This window comes from Mytilus trossulus, chromosome 9 (assembly GCF_036588685.1).
Source record: "Mytilus trossulus isolate FHL-02 chromosome 9, PNRI_Mtr1.1.1.hap1, whole genome shotgun sequence".
NCBI classification, from domain to species: Eukaryota; Metazoa; Mollusca; class Bivalvia; order Mytilida; family Mytilidae; genus Mytilus; species Mytilus trossulus.
In genome coordinates, this window is record NC_086381.1 from 40784171 (window position 1) to 40804943 (window position 20773).

The 20773-nt window shown below is 31.9% G+C and overlaps 1 protein-coding gene across 1 annotated transcript; it reads right to left on the minus strand.

The window, feature by feature from the left end:
* Positions 1-4063: 4063 nt before the first annotated feature.
* Positions 4064-18478, minus strand: LOC134682916 (uncharacterized). The gene is made up of 5 exons (XM_063541833.1): positions 18363-18478; positions 15251-15571; positions 14464-14592; positions 9857-9991; positions 4064-6179 (listed from the first exon to the last, which is right to left on the minus strand). The coding sequence occupies exons 1-5, from the start codon at positions 18418-18420 to the stop codon at positions 5152-5154; spliced, it is 1671 nt and encodes a 556-aa protein (XP_063397903.1). The 5' UTR covers positions 18421-18478; the 3' UTR covers positions 4064-5151.
* Between the last annotated feature and the right edge of the window lie 2295 nt (positions 18479-20773).

Genomic DNA, 20773 nt, shown 5'->3' on the forward strand with positions numbered 1-20773 from the left:
GGTAATGATTATCATAGATTTTGTGGCCAGTTCAAACTTTAAACCCAAATCAAGTATAAACTTGTAAACACGGGGGGTAACTTCCTATTATTGGGTATACAGAGATGTGCCAAAAATATGGGTCATAATTTTGCGAGATTTTATATAAATATGATCCTCCTTTTTAATGACATCCTATATTAAAATACATTTACATTTGATAACTGTATATTGATTTGGGGTATGATCTACATATCATATATAAATGTGCTATTGAGAATCTTCCATTATTAAAAGATATGTGCACCAAACGATGTCAATTTATATATAAAAACTTAGGGATAGCTGGTATATTTATGAATTATGAGCGATGATGAGTTAGTGCTTATATAAGCATGGGTCATATTTTAAATATTGTATATGTAAGTATAGTTTATTCTTTCTTACATATTTATATAACTATAGGTACTGAATTTCAGTGAATGTTATATTAAAATGGGTATGTTTTTTGAGGCAAAAATGGCACACCCCTACCAAAAAAATATCGAAGTTATCCCCGTGCTTGTAAAGGTCTTCAATATTAGTATTAAATGTTATTATGTTTTTTGTAAATCAAATGTCCTTTCAATAAACTGTCACCAATGAATAATGCAAGAATTTTACCCACAGAGCAGGAAATGAGGATTCATATGTATAATGTCTATGCCAAATATATTAATATTATTATCTGGTCAATTATATAGAGTAAATATCACTGTGGTGGCATATACATATTATGTTTGAATTTGACATTTCTAATTAATAAAGTCATCTTTAGAGGTCAAGCTGCTATGAACCATGCCCGACAGACATGTACACCTTTAAATAATTAGCATCTTAGAAACAGACAAAACAACAAAAACAAAACATTGTCTTATGAACCATAAAAAAAGGTAAAGGTCAGATGAAACTTACAACTTACAATCATACCATACACCAAATATAGTTGACCTTTTGCTTATAATATTGAAGATTGACTTGACAGAGGAACTTAACCTTGATCACTGATACATATACATGATAAAGTCAAGTGAACCCTGTCTGACGAACATTTTTTGATTGAGTTAAGTCTGCCAATTGATATTTTATCGTGTGTTTTTCTATGTTGTGATGTTATGCTATTGTTTCAGAAAAAGGGAGAAGGTTTGGATCCATTTAAACGTTTAATCCCCCTGCAAATGTTTGCACCTGTCCTAAGTCAGGAATCTGATGTACAGTAGCTGTTGTTTGTTTATGTAATATATACATGTTTCTCGTTTCTGGTTTTGTTTATATAGATTAGACCGTTGGTTTTCCCGTTTGAATGGTTTTACACTAGTAATTTTGGGGCCCTTTATAGCTTGTTGTTCGGTGTGAGCCAAGGCTCTGTGTTGAAGGACGTACTTTAACCTATAATGGTTTACTATTTAAATTGTTATTTGGATGGAGAGTTGTCTCATTGGCACTCACACCACATCTTCCTATATCTATGTAGATTTTGAAAGGATCCTATATTTGGTGCACACAAGGTATGAAGCATTCATGTTTACCTCTTAAATATACATCTTTCTACAAATAGTTTATGCCGCAGTCGGATTGAAGTCCCTATGTCAAGCATTCTGTGACTTAAATAGATATTCTGTTTAAATCATGCATGTATGAATCACACATAGTCCAAGCATTCTGTGACTTTCAATGCAGGCGAGACAGACAATGCAATAAATAGATATTCTGTTCTAATTATGCACTTATGAAACACAAGATATTACTGCATAAACATTGGGGGAAACTGTTTAGACAATTCCAAAAAAAAATGCAACTTACATCAAGCTCAAATCTCTCTGTTTCAAGTATGAATATACTTCAAATATACAGTTTGAAAAATCTATTGTATCTATTTAACAAAAACATTAAGTAAAAAATATATATAAATGTGTATAAATATGTAAAATGCCCTTTGTCAAAAGACATAATTGTTTCCTCATAACATCTCAGATTCTGTAATATATAATTTACATGTATATGTATAAACTAAATGGTCTCTAAATTACTGCTAAATATCATTTTACATGTAGAAAGGGTAAAATATAAAAAGAAATTCAGGCTGTTCTATTCAAATTATTTTTTTAACAAGTGGGAAAGGACAGACAAAACCATGATTATAAAAATCCAAAAAACTGGACACAGAAGAAAAAAAAAAGAGAAACATAAAGCAAACAATAAAACTGGAGGCTTACGCTGGTGCTTTAGTCATAATATGTATTATCTATGATTACTGTTTAAAGGATAATCAGAATACTGTTAGCATATGTTTTCTTTTACTTTTGATTACAGAAAAAATTTATTATAGCTTTTCTGATATAACGTTTGCATTGTAAACATGAGATGATCAACTTGTGCTGTACTTGGAGAATAATCTTTCAATAATTGTTATATAACAACATGTTATGTTTCGTGATTCAATACAATTTTACTTTTGATTTATCCTAAATATGAAATAAGAAATTGTATGTAGAATGATGAGCAACAAAAGACAAAATGACAGAAATATGAACAACTACAGATCAATGAACATCCTTCAAAAATGAGCAAAACTTATATCGTTTAGTATTTTTAAGTTCTTAAAGGTGTTGGGATGACAAAATGTGAAACAATTCAAAAGAGAATAATTATCAAGGCCTGACCTATACTAAAACAATAAAATTAATAACAATTATTTCAGGCTACAACCATGTGTAATTAATGTTAGTAAAAAAACTTCATATCCTTAACCAAAACTAACAAAAAAGGATACAAACTAAAAATGACTTTACAAACACATTAATTATTATTTAAGAAATTTTATTGGCTGTAAAAACTCCACCCTGAATATCTAAAAATATTATTTCCTTTTTTGGAAAATTTGTACAGACACTAAAACAAACATTATTATTTATGTCACAACTAGGGATTACCCTCTCCCTCCCTTCCCCCTCCCCACCCCTTTGAAAAAACACTCTCAAAATTAAACTTGATAACAGTTCATTAAAGAAGAAAGCAACAAAGTGAAAGAATATAATTATGATCAAGGAGAAATTGGACTATCACAAAAAACAACACTCATTTAAAGGAGTAGGTCCAGTAAGACCCCTTCTTGGCCCCAAAATATAGCAGTTTTACAAAATTATTAAAATGTAATAATAAAAAGCTATTTATTGGAAAGTACAATACTTCTGTTGCATAAATATGGGCTGTTCATTTCTAAACAATGCACCTTTATCAAGCCCTAGCATCATTAAGTCACGCTAAATTACTGAATTTTAGCATTTGAGTTAAATCTTAGACGATTTCCATCTTAACTGGAAGTGGCTGCATTTGTATTCATTCTTAATATTTAAATGTAAGTTGTTTTTAAAGTCATAAGAAACCTCAAATTAAAAAAAAATATGCATATGTTTTTTATAACTAAATGGATAGTTTTCATTATACAACTAATGTACATCTCCTTTTTTCTGAGAAAATTTTTTTAATTTGTTCCATTTAGAAGAAGTTAACTTATTTTTAATTGCTTGCTTCCAGCAAGCAATTCGCCGACATATTTTCCGTATGCATAGTGACCCGAGAGTAACCCTCCTCGTAAAAATCCGGTGACCAAAATACGCTTGGATCTGTCATTGAAATAAACAAATATCTGATTATACATGTTAAACACGTGCTCAATACCCATGCTTTTTGTGATTTGTTTACTATAAGGTGACAATCGGTAAAACTCGGCTTCAAAACACGGCATTTAATGAGCAGCCATATTTGTTAAATCATAACAAACAGAGAGGGAAAAAAATGACGAGTATATGATATATTTGCGAAAATAATGATAAAATCGTGCACAGAGGACTAAGTTTATGATGTATACATGCATTGGTTCAAGAATTGGACAAACATTATTTTTCACCACTCACTCGTTTCATATGACTTTAATGATAATACATAACATCAATAAAGGTTGAGAGTGAACTCAAATGCAGCCACTTTCATTTTTGACAAAAATCATCTGAAAAGTGACATATTATGGCATATCATGATATTGGATAGATTTTTCATATCTAAGCTTGAATTTGAGACTTTAATCGGTTCTTATCTTTCACATTTACTGATTGTTTAAAAAGTGTCCAAAATCTTTCATCAGATGAACCTGAAATTTGAGGTCAAAATTGGCCCTCACAGGACCTACTCCTTTGATAATCTGAGGAATGCATATGGCTCATGAAAAAACAGCCAAAAATGATATTTACACTTGCTTATTCCCAATTTTACATTTAAAACCAATGGTGTTTTAATTTATATTTCTGTACATTAATACAGTACATATAAATCCTTTTATATATAGAATTTGGTGTTGAGAGCAGATCTTTGTTTGTCTCTGTAAAAAGATATTGATTCAATACTTTTGCTCATTTTGTGTAAAATAAAATTGTGATAATTTTTCAGATCATATGCCCCAAGCTGGCTTGAGAAAGAAATTTATTGCTAGAAACTAAGGACCCGTTGGCCATTGTCAATGTAAACATTAACTATGTCATCAGATTATTAATGGTCTTCCAAATTCAATGATGTTTCTCAGCCAGATCTCATCTGTGGACTGAGCCACCTTAAATGAGATTTAAGCTGAGAAAAACACTCTCATTGGAAAAACCATTGATAATCTATAAATATCAGTAATTTACTAAATGATATATAAACAAATTATAATATAAGTAAGTCAAATATGTATAATAACTAACCTAGAACACAGATGTAGTCTAAAAATAACTAAATACACGTTTCACTAATGCTACCCTGAATAAAAAATAAACTAACCAAAGTTTACGGAATGAATTATTTGAAGAAAATAACAATTCTGTTTTCCATGAAAACATAGGCTTTAGGAAAACATTATTCTTAGTTCAGGATTTCCAATATTTTGAATACAATTGCTCTTCTGTGTGGAATAATGAACAGATTTTGACTGGATTTATTGAGATATTTACAGCAATCACCACACTGTACTCAAACTGTCAAGTCAAACAAACTTTCTAAGTATTATAACGAACAATTACAAATATGAATGAACTGAATTGCACATATATGGATTATATTATACAGAACAAAAGTTAACTATTTCATTGGCAAGATACATCACTTTAATACTATTTGACCTTCACAGACATCTAACTGTCGTCTGCTAGGACTTTCATTAACTGTGGGGTTTTCTGTAATGACAGCAGGGGTATTTTCACTGGCCAATACAATTTGTCCTTCACACACCTGTATATTAGTTCTAGGATTATTGTCCTGACTTTCATCAACAGGAACACTACTTTCAATGTCAGTACTTGCTGATTGGTCAGTAGTGTTTAGATTCCCAAACATTATTTGACCATTTTGAACGTGAAGCAATGCAGATGAAGGTCTCTCTGAGCTAACTTGTTCATTGTCTGATACTTGTGTAGGCTGTGAATTATCTGAGATATTTGTTAAAAGAATTTGGCCACCTTGAACATTTATGGTTGGTTGCCTTGGAAGACTATCTGTACCTGACTGAGGCCGTTGTCCACCATGTGAACGATGAGTTAATGTCTGAACAGCAGCATTCTGTGTTCTAGGCCTGCTATCGACAGGCTGATTAGATCTGTCTCGTCTATTGACAGGCGTTTGACCTGAATTAGGTCGTTGATTTCTAGTCGGAGTCACATTTATCACACTATTGACTCGTAATGGATTTCTATCAATTGTACTATAATCAGGAGGGGATATATTCTGAGTATCAAATATTTCCTGTTCAACGTCTGAATAAGATGGTGGAGCTTCCATTATTGCAGTAAATTCAGCAAATTCAGCTCCTGGAACATACTGAATCCCATTATTCACATTGACAATAATATTGCCATAGTTCGCAGATGGGGCCATATTTAAGAATGGATCCTCTGCTTGATAATTGACTGGGTCATGACCACTATCTCTTTGACCTCTCCCTGACCTTTCAGATCCATATGTTCTACGTACGGTGTTACGTTTCATTCTGATTCGGAAGACGGCCACAACAATCACAGAAATAAAGAAAACAACACTAACAGTACAACCAATCACTACATATAAAGTTGTCTTTAGCCAACTCATGTGATCATCTTGTGTCTTTGTGGCATTTATAGTTGTATTTGCTGTATCTGAAAAAAAAACAATCTCCATTACAAGAAATAGACAGTTACTTCCCTTTCTGTTTAAAAAAAATAGCGTGATAAAACTTTAAACATTAACCAAATAACCAAAAATACTGAACTCCAACGTGTAAACCCACTGAATTTAAAATCAAGAAAGCATTGTGGAATGTGTCTAAGTGGCAACAACCCGACTCGAGCAGATAGTAGCAGTATGTCTATGCAAGTCCCAAGTCAGAAACCTGCTGTTTAGTGGTTGATGTGGTTTTTGTTTCTTGTTTTTATGTAGATTACAACCTTGGTTTACCTGTTTGAATTGATTGACACTAAGACAATTTGAGTGCCATTTATAGCTTGCTGTTAAGTGTAAGCCAAGGCTCTGTGTCGAAAGACTTTCATTAGCACTCATAGTTGTAGTCATACCACATCTTCTCAATTCTATATATGATCTAGATCCAAATTAAATTTTTTTCATTGTACTTGCTTAAATCAAGGTTAACCAAATCACAGTGAGTTGCATGTGCATAATTTACAATAATATTTAAGTCTTCCATAGAGGTAGTGGTAAATATCTTCAAACCTGTCAAATGTCACTATTTGCGGGGTATTTCCCCCATGGAGGCTCCCAAATTGAAATTTTGAAAGAGCAATTTTGTCCACAATTTTAAACAAAACATTTAACTTTACAATGACAAAAGTATAAAGAAGCCAAAAAATAACATTAAAATGTATTTAAAGGCCCCCTTGAAGTTATTTTAGGACTATGAGAGCCATCTTGCACGCAAAACCCCCATGGGCATTTTGAAAAGTTGGCAGTTGTATCTGACAAATGATGTTTACTATAATAAAATAGTGTTTTAATATTAACCTTAAAATGAAGCACAGTTTTATTTCTGTTTTAGTGCATTACTACGAGTCGATACTACGATACTTTATACAAAGGCATTACCTGTATTACAATACAAATACCTTTACTTCAATCATGTTATAATTGATGAAAGATCATTACAGAATGGATTTTAAAAGTAAACAAGACCCAATTTGCATTATTCTTCAAATTCTGCGAGACAAAATTCACACAATGACTTTATGTAAAGTAATCAAAAAATAACTCAGTATCTTTCATTTGTCTATAACACATCTAGCATTCCTAGCATAGTAATGAACTACAATTTATATAAAAATTCTTTTTGATTCAAAATGCAAGTATAAATAAATGCAGATTTTGAAATAATAATTGTTATATCATATACCCAGGTCTGTTCCTAGTTGCTGAGGGTGATGTAATACAAATCTTTACAAAAATAGAAAACTGTTACAAGATATATTTTTTTTCTATTCTACACAAAGGTATTTTCAAGGTGGTTTTTTTTTTTGTGTTTATAAAGGTGTGTAAAAATAACAATTATTATCATGATTATTACTCTGAATCATGTCTTATTACTAAATTTATTTACATTCTGTATTATCATCATGCTGATACATCTAAAGCATACATAAAAGTAAGTTTTTCTTTCCATGCTTTTTACAATTCTTAGATACATCTTTCCACCAACCGGATAAGTTTAACATTATTATTAATACTAACACAAGAATCCTTACACGTTAGTATCCCATGACCCTTCTGTAACATTATAGACCAGGAATATTAATATTGTTGTTCCACTTAAGAATGTTAGTGCTTACAAGTTGGTACTACTGCCCCTTCTGTAACATTACAGACCAGGGATATTAATATTGTTGTTCCACTTAAGAATGTTAGTGCTTACAAGTTGGTACTACTGCCCCTTCTGTAACATTACAGACCAGGGATATTAATATTGTTGTTCCACTTAAGATTGTTAGTGCTTACAAGTTGGTAATACTGCCCCTTCTGTAACATTACAGACCAGGGATATTAATATTGTTGTTCCACTTAAGAATGTTAGTGCTTACAAGTTGGTACTACTGCCCCTTCTGTAACATTACAGACCAGGGATATTAATATTGTTGTTCCACTTAAGAATGTTAGTGCTTACAAGTTGGTACTACTGCCCCTTCTGTAACATTACAGACCAGGGATATTAATATTGTTGTTCCACTTAAGAATGTTAGTGCTTACAAGTTGGTACTACTGCCCCTTCTGTAACATTACAGACCAGGGATATTAATATTGTTGTTCCACTTAAGATTGTTAGTGCTTACAAGTTGGTACTACTGCCCCTTCTGTAACATTACAGACTAGGGATATTAATATTGTTGTTCCACTTAAGAATGTTAGTGCTTACAAGTTGGTACTACTGCCCCTTCTGTAACATCACAGACTAGGCATATTAGTATTGTTGTTCCACTTAAGAATGTTAGTGCTTACAAGTTGGTACTACTGCCCCTTCTGTAACATTACAGACCAGGGATATTAATATTGTTGTTCCACTTAAGAATGTTAGTGCTTACAAGTTGGTACTACTGCCCCTTCTGTAACATTACAGACCAGGGATATTAATATTGTTGTTCCACTTAAGAATGTTAGTGCTTACAAGTTGGTACTACTGCCCCTTCTGTAACATTACAGACCAGGGATATTAATATTGTTGTTCCACTTAAGAATGTTAGTGCTTACAAGTTGGTACTACTGCCCCTTCTGTAACATTACAGACCAGGGATATTAATATTGTTGTTCCACTTAAGAATGTTAGTGCTTACAAGTTGGTACTACTGCCCCTTCTGTAACATCACAGACCAGGCATATTAGTATTGTTGTTCCACTTAAGAATGTTAGTGCTTACAAGTTGGTACTACTGCCCCTTCTGTAACATTACAGACCAGGGATATTAATATTGTTGTTCCACTTAAGATTGTTAGTGCTTACAAGTTGGTACTACTGCCCCTTCTGTAACATTACAGACCAGGGATATTAATATTGTTGTTCCACTTAAGAATGTTAGTGCTTACAAGTTGGTACTACTGCCCCTTCTGTAACATCACAGACTAGGCATATTAGTATTGTTGTTCCACTTAAGAATGTTAGTGCTTACAAGTTGGTACTACTGCCCCTTCTGTAACATTACAGACCAGGGATATTAATATTGTTGTTCCACTTAAGATTGTTAGTGCTTACAAGTTGGTACTACTGCCCCTTCTGTAACATTACAGACCAGGGATATTAATATTGTTGTTCCACTTAAGAATGTTAGTGCTTACAAGTTGGTACTACTGCCCCTTCTGTAACATTACAGACCAGGGATATTAATATTGTTGTTCCACTTAAGAATGTTAGTGCTTACAAGTTGGTACTACTGCCCCTTCTGTAACATTACAGACCAGGGATATTAATATTGTTGTTCCACTTAAGAATGTTAGTGCTTACACGTTAGTACTACTGACCCTTCTTTAACCCTACAGACCAGGCATATTAGTATCGTTGTTCCACTTAAGAATGTTAGTGCTTACAAGTTGGTACTACTGCCCCTTCTGTAACATCACAGACCAGGGATATTAATATTGTTGTTCCACTTAAGAATGTTAGTGCTTACACGTTAGTACTACTGACCCTTCTTTAACCCTACAGACCAGGCATATTAGTATCGTTGTTCCACTTAAGAATGTTAGTGCTTACAAGTTGGTACTACTGCCCCTTCTGTAACATCACAGACCAGGCATATTAGTATTGTTGTTCCACTTAAGAATGTTAGTGCTTACAAACATACCTTTCTTTTGTTCAGCAATGTTTTGTAGCTGACAATATTCATCTGAAGCATCTCCACAATTGTTCTCTTTATCACAGACTAATTCTTGGTCAATACATTTCCCATTTAAACAACGGAACTTTTTCTCACAGAGACCTGAAATGTGATCAGCATACTGAGTTACCAGTTAAGGATTTAATCGATTTAACAACCATACATCTCATAGATATAATTCATCTTCTAATTATACTGAATCAACTTTCTCCTACCAATACCTTTAAGATCATTCTACGATTCATGTTATTTATATACAATGAATAGTCTTATCTATACAATAATGTTCTTTATAAATATCACTTATCTATACAATAATGTTCTTTATAAATATCACTTATTTATACAATAATGTTCCTCAATCCAATACACAAATGTTTCTCTTACACATGTTACTTATACAGTGATTATTCTAATATCTTTCCTACTTATTCAGTTATTACTGATATCTTTCCTACCTATAAATTACTCTGATATTTTTCATACCTGTACAGTAATTACTCTGATATTAGCCTTACTTACACAGTAATTACTCTGATATTAGCCTTACTTACACAGTGATCACTTTGACATCTTTCCTTCCTATACAGTAATTTCTGTGATAGCTTTCCTATTTATTCAGTGATTACTCTGATATCTTTCCTATTTAGACAGTGATAACTCTGATATCTTTCATACTTATACAGTGATTACTTTGACATCTTTCCTACCTATACAGTAATTTCTATGATAGCTTTCCTACTTATACAGTGATTAATCTGATATCTTTCCTACTTATACAGTGATTAATCTGATATCTTTCCTATTTAGACAGTGATAACTCTGATATCTTTCATACTTATACAGTGATTACTTTGACATCTTTCCTACCTATACAGTAATTTCTATGATAACTTTCCTATTTATTCAGTGATTAATCTGATATCTTTCCTATTTAGACAGTGATAACTCTGATATCTTTCCTACTTATACAGTGATTACTTTGACATCTTTCCTACCTATACAGTGATAACTCTGATATCTTTCATACTTATACAGTGATTACTTTGACATCTTTCCTACCTATACAGTAATTTCTATGATAGCTTTCCTACTTATACAGTGAATACTCTGATATATTTCTTACCTATACAGTGAATACTCTGATATCTTCCTTACCTATACAGTGAATACTATGATATATTTCCTACTTATACAGTGATTACTCTGATATCTTCCCTATTTATACAGTGAATACTCTGATATCTTCCTTACCTATACAGTGAATACTCTGATATCTTCCTTACCTATACAGTGAATACTATGATATCTTTCCTATTTATACAGTGATTACTATGATATCTTTCCTACTTATACAGTGATTACTCTGATATCTTCCCTATTTATACAGTGATCACTTTGATATCTTCCCTATTTATACAGTGATCACTCTGATATTTTACTTTCCTATACAGTGATTACTCTGATATCTTTCTTACCTATACAGTGATTACTATGATATCTTTCTTACCTATACAGTGTGTGTGCTCTGATATCTTTCCTATTTATACAGTGAATACTCTGATATCTTTCCTACCTATACAGTAATCACTCTGATATCTTCCTTACCTATACAGCGATTACTATGATATCTTTCATACCTATACAGTGATTACTCTGATATCTTTCCTACTTATAGTGATTACTCTGATATCTTCCTTACCTATACAGTGATTACCATGATATATTTCCTACTTATACAGTGATTACTCTGATATCTTCCCTATTTATACAGTGATCACTCTGATATCTTCCCTATTTATACAGTGATCACTCTGATATTTTACTTTCCTATACAGTGATTACTCTGATATCTTTCTTACCTATACAGTGATTACTATGATATCTTTCTTACCTATACAGTGTGTGCTCTGATATCTTTCCTATTTATAGTGAATACTCTGATATCTTTCCTACCTATACAGTAATCACTCTGATATCTTCCTTACCTATACAGTGATTACTATGATATCTTTCATACCTATACAGTGATTACTCTGATATCTTTCCTACTTATAGTGATTACTCTGATATCTTCCTTACCTATACAGTGATTACCATGATATATTTCTTACCTATACAGTGAATACTCTGATATCTTTCCTACCTATACAGACAGTGATTACTCTGATATATTTCTTACCTATACAGTGAATACTCTGATATCTTTCCTACCTATACAGTGATTACTCTGATATCTTCCTTACCTATACAGTGATTACTATGATATATTTCCTACTTATACAGTGATTACTCTGATATCTTCCCTATTTATACAGTGAATACTCTGATATCTTTCTAACCTATACAGTGAATACTCTGATATCTTTCTAACCTATACAGTGATTACTCTGATTCTTTCCTACCTATACAGTGATTACTCTGATATCTTTCCTATTTATAAAGTGATTACTCTGATATCTTTCCTACTTATACAGTGATTACCATGATATATTTCTTACCTATACAGTGAATACTCTGATATCTTTCCTACCTATACAGACAGTGATTACTCTGATATATTTCTTACCTATACAGTGAATACTCTGATATCTTTCCTACCTATACAGTGATTACTCTGATATCTTCCTTACCTATACAGTGATTACTATGATATATTTCCTACTTATACAGTGATTACTCTGATATCTTCCCTATTTATACAGTGAATACTCTGATATCTTTCTAACCTATACAGTGAATACTCTGATATCTTTCTAACCTATACAGTGATTACTATGATATCTTTCATACCTATACAGTGATTACTCTGATATCTTTCCTACTTATAGTGATTACTCTGATATCTTCCTTACCTATACAGTGATTACCATGATATATTTCTTACCTATACAGTGAATACTCTGATATCTTTCCTACCTATACAGACAGTGATTACTCTGATATATTTCTTACCTATACAGTGAATACTCTGATATCTTTCCTACCTATACAGTGATTACTCTGATATCTTCCTTACCTATACAGTGATTACTATGATATATTTCCTACTTATACAGTGATTACTCTGATATCTTCCCTATTTATACAGTGAATACTCTGATATCTTTCTAACCTATACAGTGAATACTCTGATATCTTTCTAACCTATACAGTGATTACTCTGATTCTTTCCTACCTATACAGTGATTACTCTGATATCTTTCCTATTTATAAAGTGATTACTCTGATATCTTTCCTACTTATACAGTGATTACTCTGATATCTTCCCTATTTATACAGTGAATACTCTGATATCTTTCTTACCTAAATAGTGGTTACTCTGATTCTTTCCTACCTATACAGTGATTACTCTGATATCTTTCCTACCTATACAGTAATTTCTTTGATAGCTTTCCTACTTATACAGTGATTACTCTGATATCTTTCCTACTTATACAGTGATTACTCTGATATCTTCCCTATTTATACAGTGAATACTCTGATATATTTCTTACCTATACAGTGATTACTATGATATCTTTCCTACTTATACAGTGATTACTCTGATATCTTCCCTATTTATACAGTGATCACTCTGATATCTTCCCTATTTATACAGTGATCACTCTGATATTTTACTTTCCTATACAGTGATTACTCTGATATCTTTCTTACCTATACAGTGATTACTATGATATTTTTCTTACCTATACAGTGTGTGTGCTCTGATATCTTTCCTATTTATACAGTGAATACTCTGATATCTTTCCTACCTATACAGTAATCACTCTGATATCTTCCTTACCTATACAGTGATTACTATGATATCTTTCATACCTATACAGTGATTACTCTGATATCTTTCCTACTTATAGTGATTACTCTGATATCTTCCTTACCTATACAGTGATTACCATAATATATTTCCTACTTATACAGTGATTACTCTGATATCTTCCCTATTTATACAGTGAATACTCTGATATCTTTCTTACCTATACAGTGATTACTCTGATTCTTTCCTACCTATATAGTGATTACTCTGATATCTTCCCTATTTATAAAGTGATTACTCTGATATATTTCCTATTTATACAGTGATTACTCTTATATCTTCCCTATTTATACAGTGAATACTCTGATATCTTTCTTACCTATACAGTGATTACTCTGATTCTTTCCTACCTATACAGTGATTACTCTGATCTCTTTCCTACTTATAGTGATTACTCTGATATCTTTCCTACCTATACATTGAATACTCTGATATCTTTCCTACCTATACAGTGAATACTCTGATATCTTTCCTACCATTACAGTGATTTCTCTGATATCTTTCCTACCTATACAGTGATTACTCTGATATCTTTCCTACCTATACAGTGATTACTCTGATATCGTTTACTTATAAAATGATTATTCTGATATCTTCCCTATTGTACAGTGATCATTCTGATATATTTCTTACTTATACAGTGATAACTCTAATATCTTTGATACTAATACAACAATTACTGATATCTTTCATACTTATACAGTGATAACTTTGATATCTTTCATACTTACAGTGATTACTACAATATTGTCCTTACCTATACAATGTATTTCATCTGAACCATCTTCACAATCAGTCCAGTTGTTACAGCGATAATGTAAAGCTATACAATGACTGCTCCCTTCACATTTGAACTGATTACTTCCACATTTATGGTCAATGCTTGCTGAAACAAAAAAGAATAAATCATTTTTGATTAATTTTGTTAACCTAAAAAAAACATAAATAGCTCTATTATCAAGATTATTCATAGATAACTACATTGTGATACATTTTGTATAATAACATTTCTTTTTTTTATATCAGATAAATTTTGTTAACCTAAAATAAAAGGCATTAATATTTCTAGTATCCATAAATAATTAAATTTGTTATAAACTGTTTGCAGGAGTTGTGACAAAAAAGTTGTAACGATATATTTGTATAAATTATTTTTTATATTTATTTTTAAAGAACCATAAACCATGTTAGATGATCAGACAAACAGTTTTTGTTTTTTATGCACATTTTCTTCTCAATGCAGTTGTTGAATTTTAAAATGATTAATCTATATTGCCTTAAAAATAATAGTTTTTTTTAGTTAAAAGTTTTATTAATATACAATCAAATCTACATATTTTTATGTAATATTATTTTTGCAAATGTGTCAAGAATAAAATTCAAAATAAAAGAAAACTGAATTTTTGGCAGATCTAAATTACTTTGGTACCAGGCATAGGATTTTTTCATGATTATCTAGTTCAACAAATTTAAATCTAGGCTTCATCTTAATACACAAAATATACCAGTACCTTTAAATTATTTATATCTATAATGTAACTTACATCTAGCATTTTTGACCATTATATACAATCTTTTAGTAATAACTGAGGATGTTGTATTATATAAACACTTATATAACCCAGCATCAGATTTGTGTATTCTCTGGAAGTATAATGTTGCTGTGTGGTAGCTGGTGATATTCTGAGGCAAGTTTTGCCTACGATAGACTTGCCCTCTAGCTTTCCAGTATGGTATCTGCCATTTTTCTGCATGGTCTCTGTCCTTGACACTACAGTTAACCTCTAAACTTTGACCTTCCTTGACATTAATTTGATCATGGTCTGGGCTAAGTATCATTTGAGGTGCTAAAGCACAGAAACATTCTACAAATTAAAGAAAAAATATGTTATCATTGGAAGACTCTTCCAGTCATGGCAGTTGTTTTCTGTTAAGAGGTTGGTAAAGGGTTATTTTCATGCAATGTGTTCCACCTTTATATCATATGTGTTTTAGTTTCTCAAATATTTATTTCTCGTTTTTTTTGTGTTTGGTTCAATGTGTGTGCCTCATCTTTCCCCTTAACTATTTTCAGTGTTTCGTGTTGGTACAATTAATTTCTTGTGCTTTTTCCTCATTTCATTAAAACCTGGACAAACTCAAAGTCATATACATGTTTAAAATCAATCATGAATTACTTTACTGGTTCCCAAGATATTAATTGCTTTCTTCATTAGTCAAATAGTTAGTAGCCTATTACTATGAATAATATATAAAAAAAAAAAATCCTATTAGATGAGATGCAACTAGCGAAGGCTAAAAGGTGACCATAGGTTCTCTTGGCCCTTTATAAATAATGACTGTATGATCTCCAAGAATGTAACACCTAAGTAATAACTTTTGGTACTTTTTTTCTTAAAACTTATGATTTAATTCTTGTGCTTCGTTTTTTACAATTTGTATTATCCGTTCAACTTTTAGCAATTTTTATTTTATATGTTTCAGTGTTCAGCGTACATGTGGTTAAAGCTGATTGTGTTAATTTAGTAGATACTTTATTCATTTCCTATTATCCTCACGATTTTCTCTTGCGTAAATTAAGAAAAAATCAAAACATCTGTTGTTGTGCTCAATTTTGACATTGTGTGCAATACGTCATCAGTTCTCGATAGTTGTGAAAAGTGTAGTATGGATAGCATGTTTTTTATATCAATAGAAGATTTAAAATTACGCAAATTGAAGAAAAGTATCAAATAACTATCATTTGTCTCTAGAAAACATTTTTTTTTTTTATGAATTTTAACCTTTTCAATCAATTGAGGCATCTTTAACCAATATCTAAGGAATTATCACTCACGGACAAAAATATGCATTGAATATTAATTTTAGATGGATTTTAAATCATTGAGCCAATTCTTATATGATATAATATGTTGTCACGTTGTTGTAAATATTTTTCTGTCTCAGTAACAATATTAAAAGGGCATTACTTTTCTGATAATTGAATTGGATTAAATTTTATAGTTGATAATATATGGCCCAAACTGTGTTCCATAGATTTTTTTCCATAGCCATATCACACCACATCTTACAATTGTATATAACGTATGTGGACTTGACCTTCTTTTCGAGCTTATAAAAAAGAAGATGTGGTATGATTGCCAATGAGACAACTATCCACAAAAGACCAAATGACACAAACATAAAACAACTATAGGTCACCGTAAGGCCTTCAACAATGAGCAAAGCCCATACCGCATAGTCAGCTATAAAAGGCCCTGATCATGATAAGACAATGTAAAACAAGAAAACAAACGGCCTTATTTATGTTAAAAAAAATGAACGAAAAACAAATATGTCACACATAAACAAACAACAACCACTGAATTGCAGGCTCCTGACTTAGGACAGGCACATACATCAATAATGCGGCAGGGTTAAACATGTTAGCAGGTTTTAGTTTACATTTGAAAACGTGCTTTTTATGAACCGAGGGAATGAAGTTGAGGTCGTTTTGGGAATAAGGAAAAGTAGGCTAAAATCGAAAATATTATTTTTACTGATGTAAAATGTCTGAAATTGAAATTGAAATTATTGCTTGCTTGAAGCAGCTTTTTTTCTGTCCTTAAAATACCGACAAATAGCTATATAGAAAACAGGTGTGATTTCGCAAACTACTTTTATTTTAATCACAAGCATTGCTATTGAGAACTGATTACTATCATGTACAGATGACTACACGATATCTTAGAAGCGAACCAAACCATAGAATAAAATATAATTATGGTTTTTTTTATATGATTTAAACTTATGTCGTAACTGTATGGCCATGAAATTTTCTATTGTCTAATATGGGGACGAAGTCCTCAGTTACGGAAGAAAAATCTATAAAGAAAAAAAAAAAAAAAAAACAGGAAAATTTCCCGAATTTTTCATTCTGCTAATGAACTCAAAAGCGTAAACTTTTTTTCAGACCTACTTCCTGTTCCGGTTTCCTTGCATTTGCGCAGAAATCTGTCTTGTGTGCATGAGATTTTGAAAAAAATATATATTTATCAGTCTAGTAAAATATAGGATTGGAATTCAATACAAATTCATTTTTAATAATTATTTCATATGGAAAAAAAACATTACCTGATGAAAGCGTTTCTTTTGCTTACATTGAATATGACGTCATAACTTAAAAAAAGTCACAGCTAAATCCCTAACAACAGAACCAAAATCGGTAACGTCACGGTATTTCCGTTTCTTTTATTAACATGTTTCAATTCAAAAAAATAATACTTTCAGGCTTCGTCCCCATTCACAGGTTATGCCTGCCTCATATTATCTATTATATTTGACATATTAGTACTGTAATGTATGTATGTACATACCCGTAGCCAGAGGGGGTTCGGACGAATCCCCCTTTGAAAACAAATAAGCACTGTTAAATTCAATGTTCTGTTCGAATTGTGACTGTTAAAGTCGAGTTTGTGAGTCCAACGAACCCCCCTTAGGAAATTCCTGGCTACGGGCCTGATGAACAGTTTCGAAATAACACTTTTTTCTCCACAGTTTTCATGTTTATAATTACAGATGAAGAAAACATGTTTACGATGTAGACAAGAACCAGATAAGTGAGGGTGTTGGTATAAAACGACCACATAGGTGACTGTGTTTACATTTGTAATATACCTTGGAAAATAATATACAAATGAGCAAATATAAGCAGAATAGCTGTCAATTTGCGCATTTTAAATTCATCCAATTTGACAGACCATTTTTGTGATTTTATGTCGGAAGTGGTTAAACAACCCCCTCTTTTGGGAAACAAAATAGATAAATATAACCCAAAAGTTAGTGAATGACAAGCAATGCAAACGTACCATATATATTATATAAAAAAAAAATGTATAGATATATATAACTATATATATATCACATATTGATGTTTTTGGGGTTGTTTTTTTTTATGATTTTCTTTTGTTTAACATAATCATTGTAATCATTGTAATCAAATGTACATTTAAATTTATCTTGATTATTCTGCTTGTAATGGGCGTCTTTACAGTAATTGACAATAAAATATTGAATTGAATTGAATTGAATATATTTGCCACCGGCTTTAAATGCAAGATTGTGTTCTCATGAGTAAAGGAAAGCGAAATAATGGTGAAAAAGTAAAAATAATAGTTAAATTAGATGTTCAAAAGAGCCTCCTATGATTTTTTAATAATATGTGATTACTTTAACCATAAGTTGTCGGTTTTTATACTGATTACAAGACCAAATAGTTCATAATTATTTGAAATTTTGAAAGTATAATACTTTATTTCTTATCATTTGATTATCTAGTTATAAAAAAAAATATGCGATTATAATGGCAAAAAAAAAGTGATTATATGATTACCTGGACATAGTCTGTTTCCCGGCCGTTATTGAAATTCTTGACAATATATTGTTGTATTTGTCAGTGGCGGATCCAGAGGGGGGTTCCGGGGGTGCGCACCCCCACCTTTATTTTTGCCGATCAATGCATTTGTATCCGGACATATGTTTTGCACCCCCCCCCCCCCCCCCCCTTTGCCCTGGGTTAGCACCCCCCCCCTTTCGAAAATTCCTGCATCCGCCCCTGTTTGTATATTCCGAAGGCATACTGAATGTTTTACGGAGGGGACCAACCTAACCTGGACACCCACATTACTTTGGTATCGGGACCGTTCGCCCTAGGTCCGTTCGCTCTTCGTTCGTTCGCCCGTAGAGTCCATTCGCCATCTATTATAAAAATATTAATATTGAAAGCATTAATTGAAGTTGAATAAACATATCAGGGCGCCCGAACGGACCCGGATTCCATTACTTTAGGGCGGGGCCTCTCAAAAAGGAGAATCGCCAAGTTCATCTCAGTGACACAAATGTATCTTTTTTTCATGTTTTAAAGTTGTGGTCCAACTGATATTTTAATAATAAACAAAAACACTTATACAGATGATCACACATTTTCAAGGGTTTGTATACAGTATAGTGCTATATGACACTAGAAATAAATAGTTAAAACACTGAATTACATGTTTTTTTTCCCAAAAAAATATGATTTAAAGTCATATCATGGAAACCTTAAAAAAAAAATGGTGCATATGTTTTTTATGGTTATAACAAAATGGATAGTTCATTATTAAACTTATGTACATATATTTGTTTCTGAAGACAATTCTTTAATTTGCCCACATTTAGAAGTTTACTTTTTTCAATTGCTTGCTTCCAACTAGAAGCAGTTCGCCAACATATTTTCCTTCATGATTCATAGTGACCTTTGCGTGACCCTCTCGTAAAAATGCGGTGATCGCAATTACGCATGAATTTTAATTTTTTTTTTATAATGAATTTGTTTTATTGTAACAAATAGACTAGCACAACATGTATGAACAAAGGTGTACAGAATGGCATTGTCACACAAAGGAAGTATCAAAAAATAAAGCAACACTGAATTGAATATATATACGATAAAATCGTACACAGAAGACTTAGTTTATGATATGTACATACATTGGTTCAAGAATTGGATAAACATTATTTTCCCCAGTCACTTGTTTCATATGACTTTAAACAAGAATATGTCCACAGTACACGGATGCCCCACTCGCACTATCATTTTCTATATTTACTTGACCATAAAATTGGAATAAATTCTCTAATTTGGCATTAAAATTAGAATGATCTTATCAAAGGGAACATGTATACTAGGTTTCAAGTTGATTGGACTTCAACTTCATCAACAACTACCTTGACCAAAAACTTTAACCTGAAGTGTAACAGACGGACGAACGAACAGACGGACGGACGGACGGACGGACGAACGTACGGACGAACGGACGCACAGACCAGAAAACATAATGCCCCTCTACTATCGTAGGTGGGGCATAAAAATAAAATTATGAAAATTGTCATGAAATTTTAGCAATAGACTAAGCCTCACTCAAGGGGTACTTATAAAGTGAGAAACGGAATCGAAACGAAACGAAACGAAATATTACGAAACGAAACGAAATACAACGAAACGCAACGAAATACAACGAAACGAAACGAAACGAAATGAAAAAATGAAG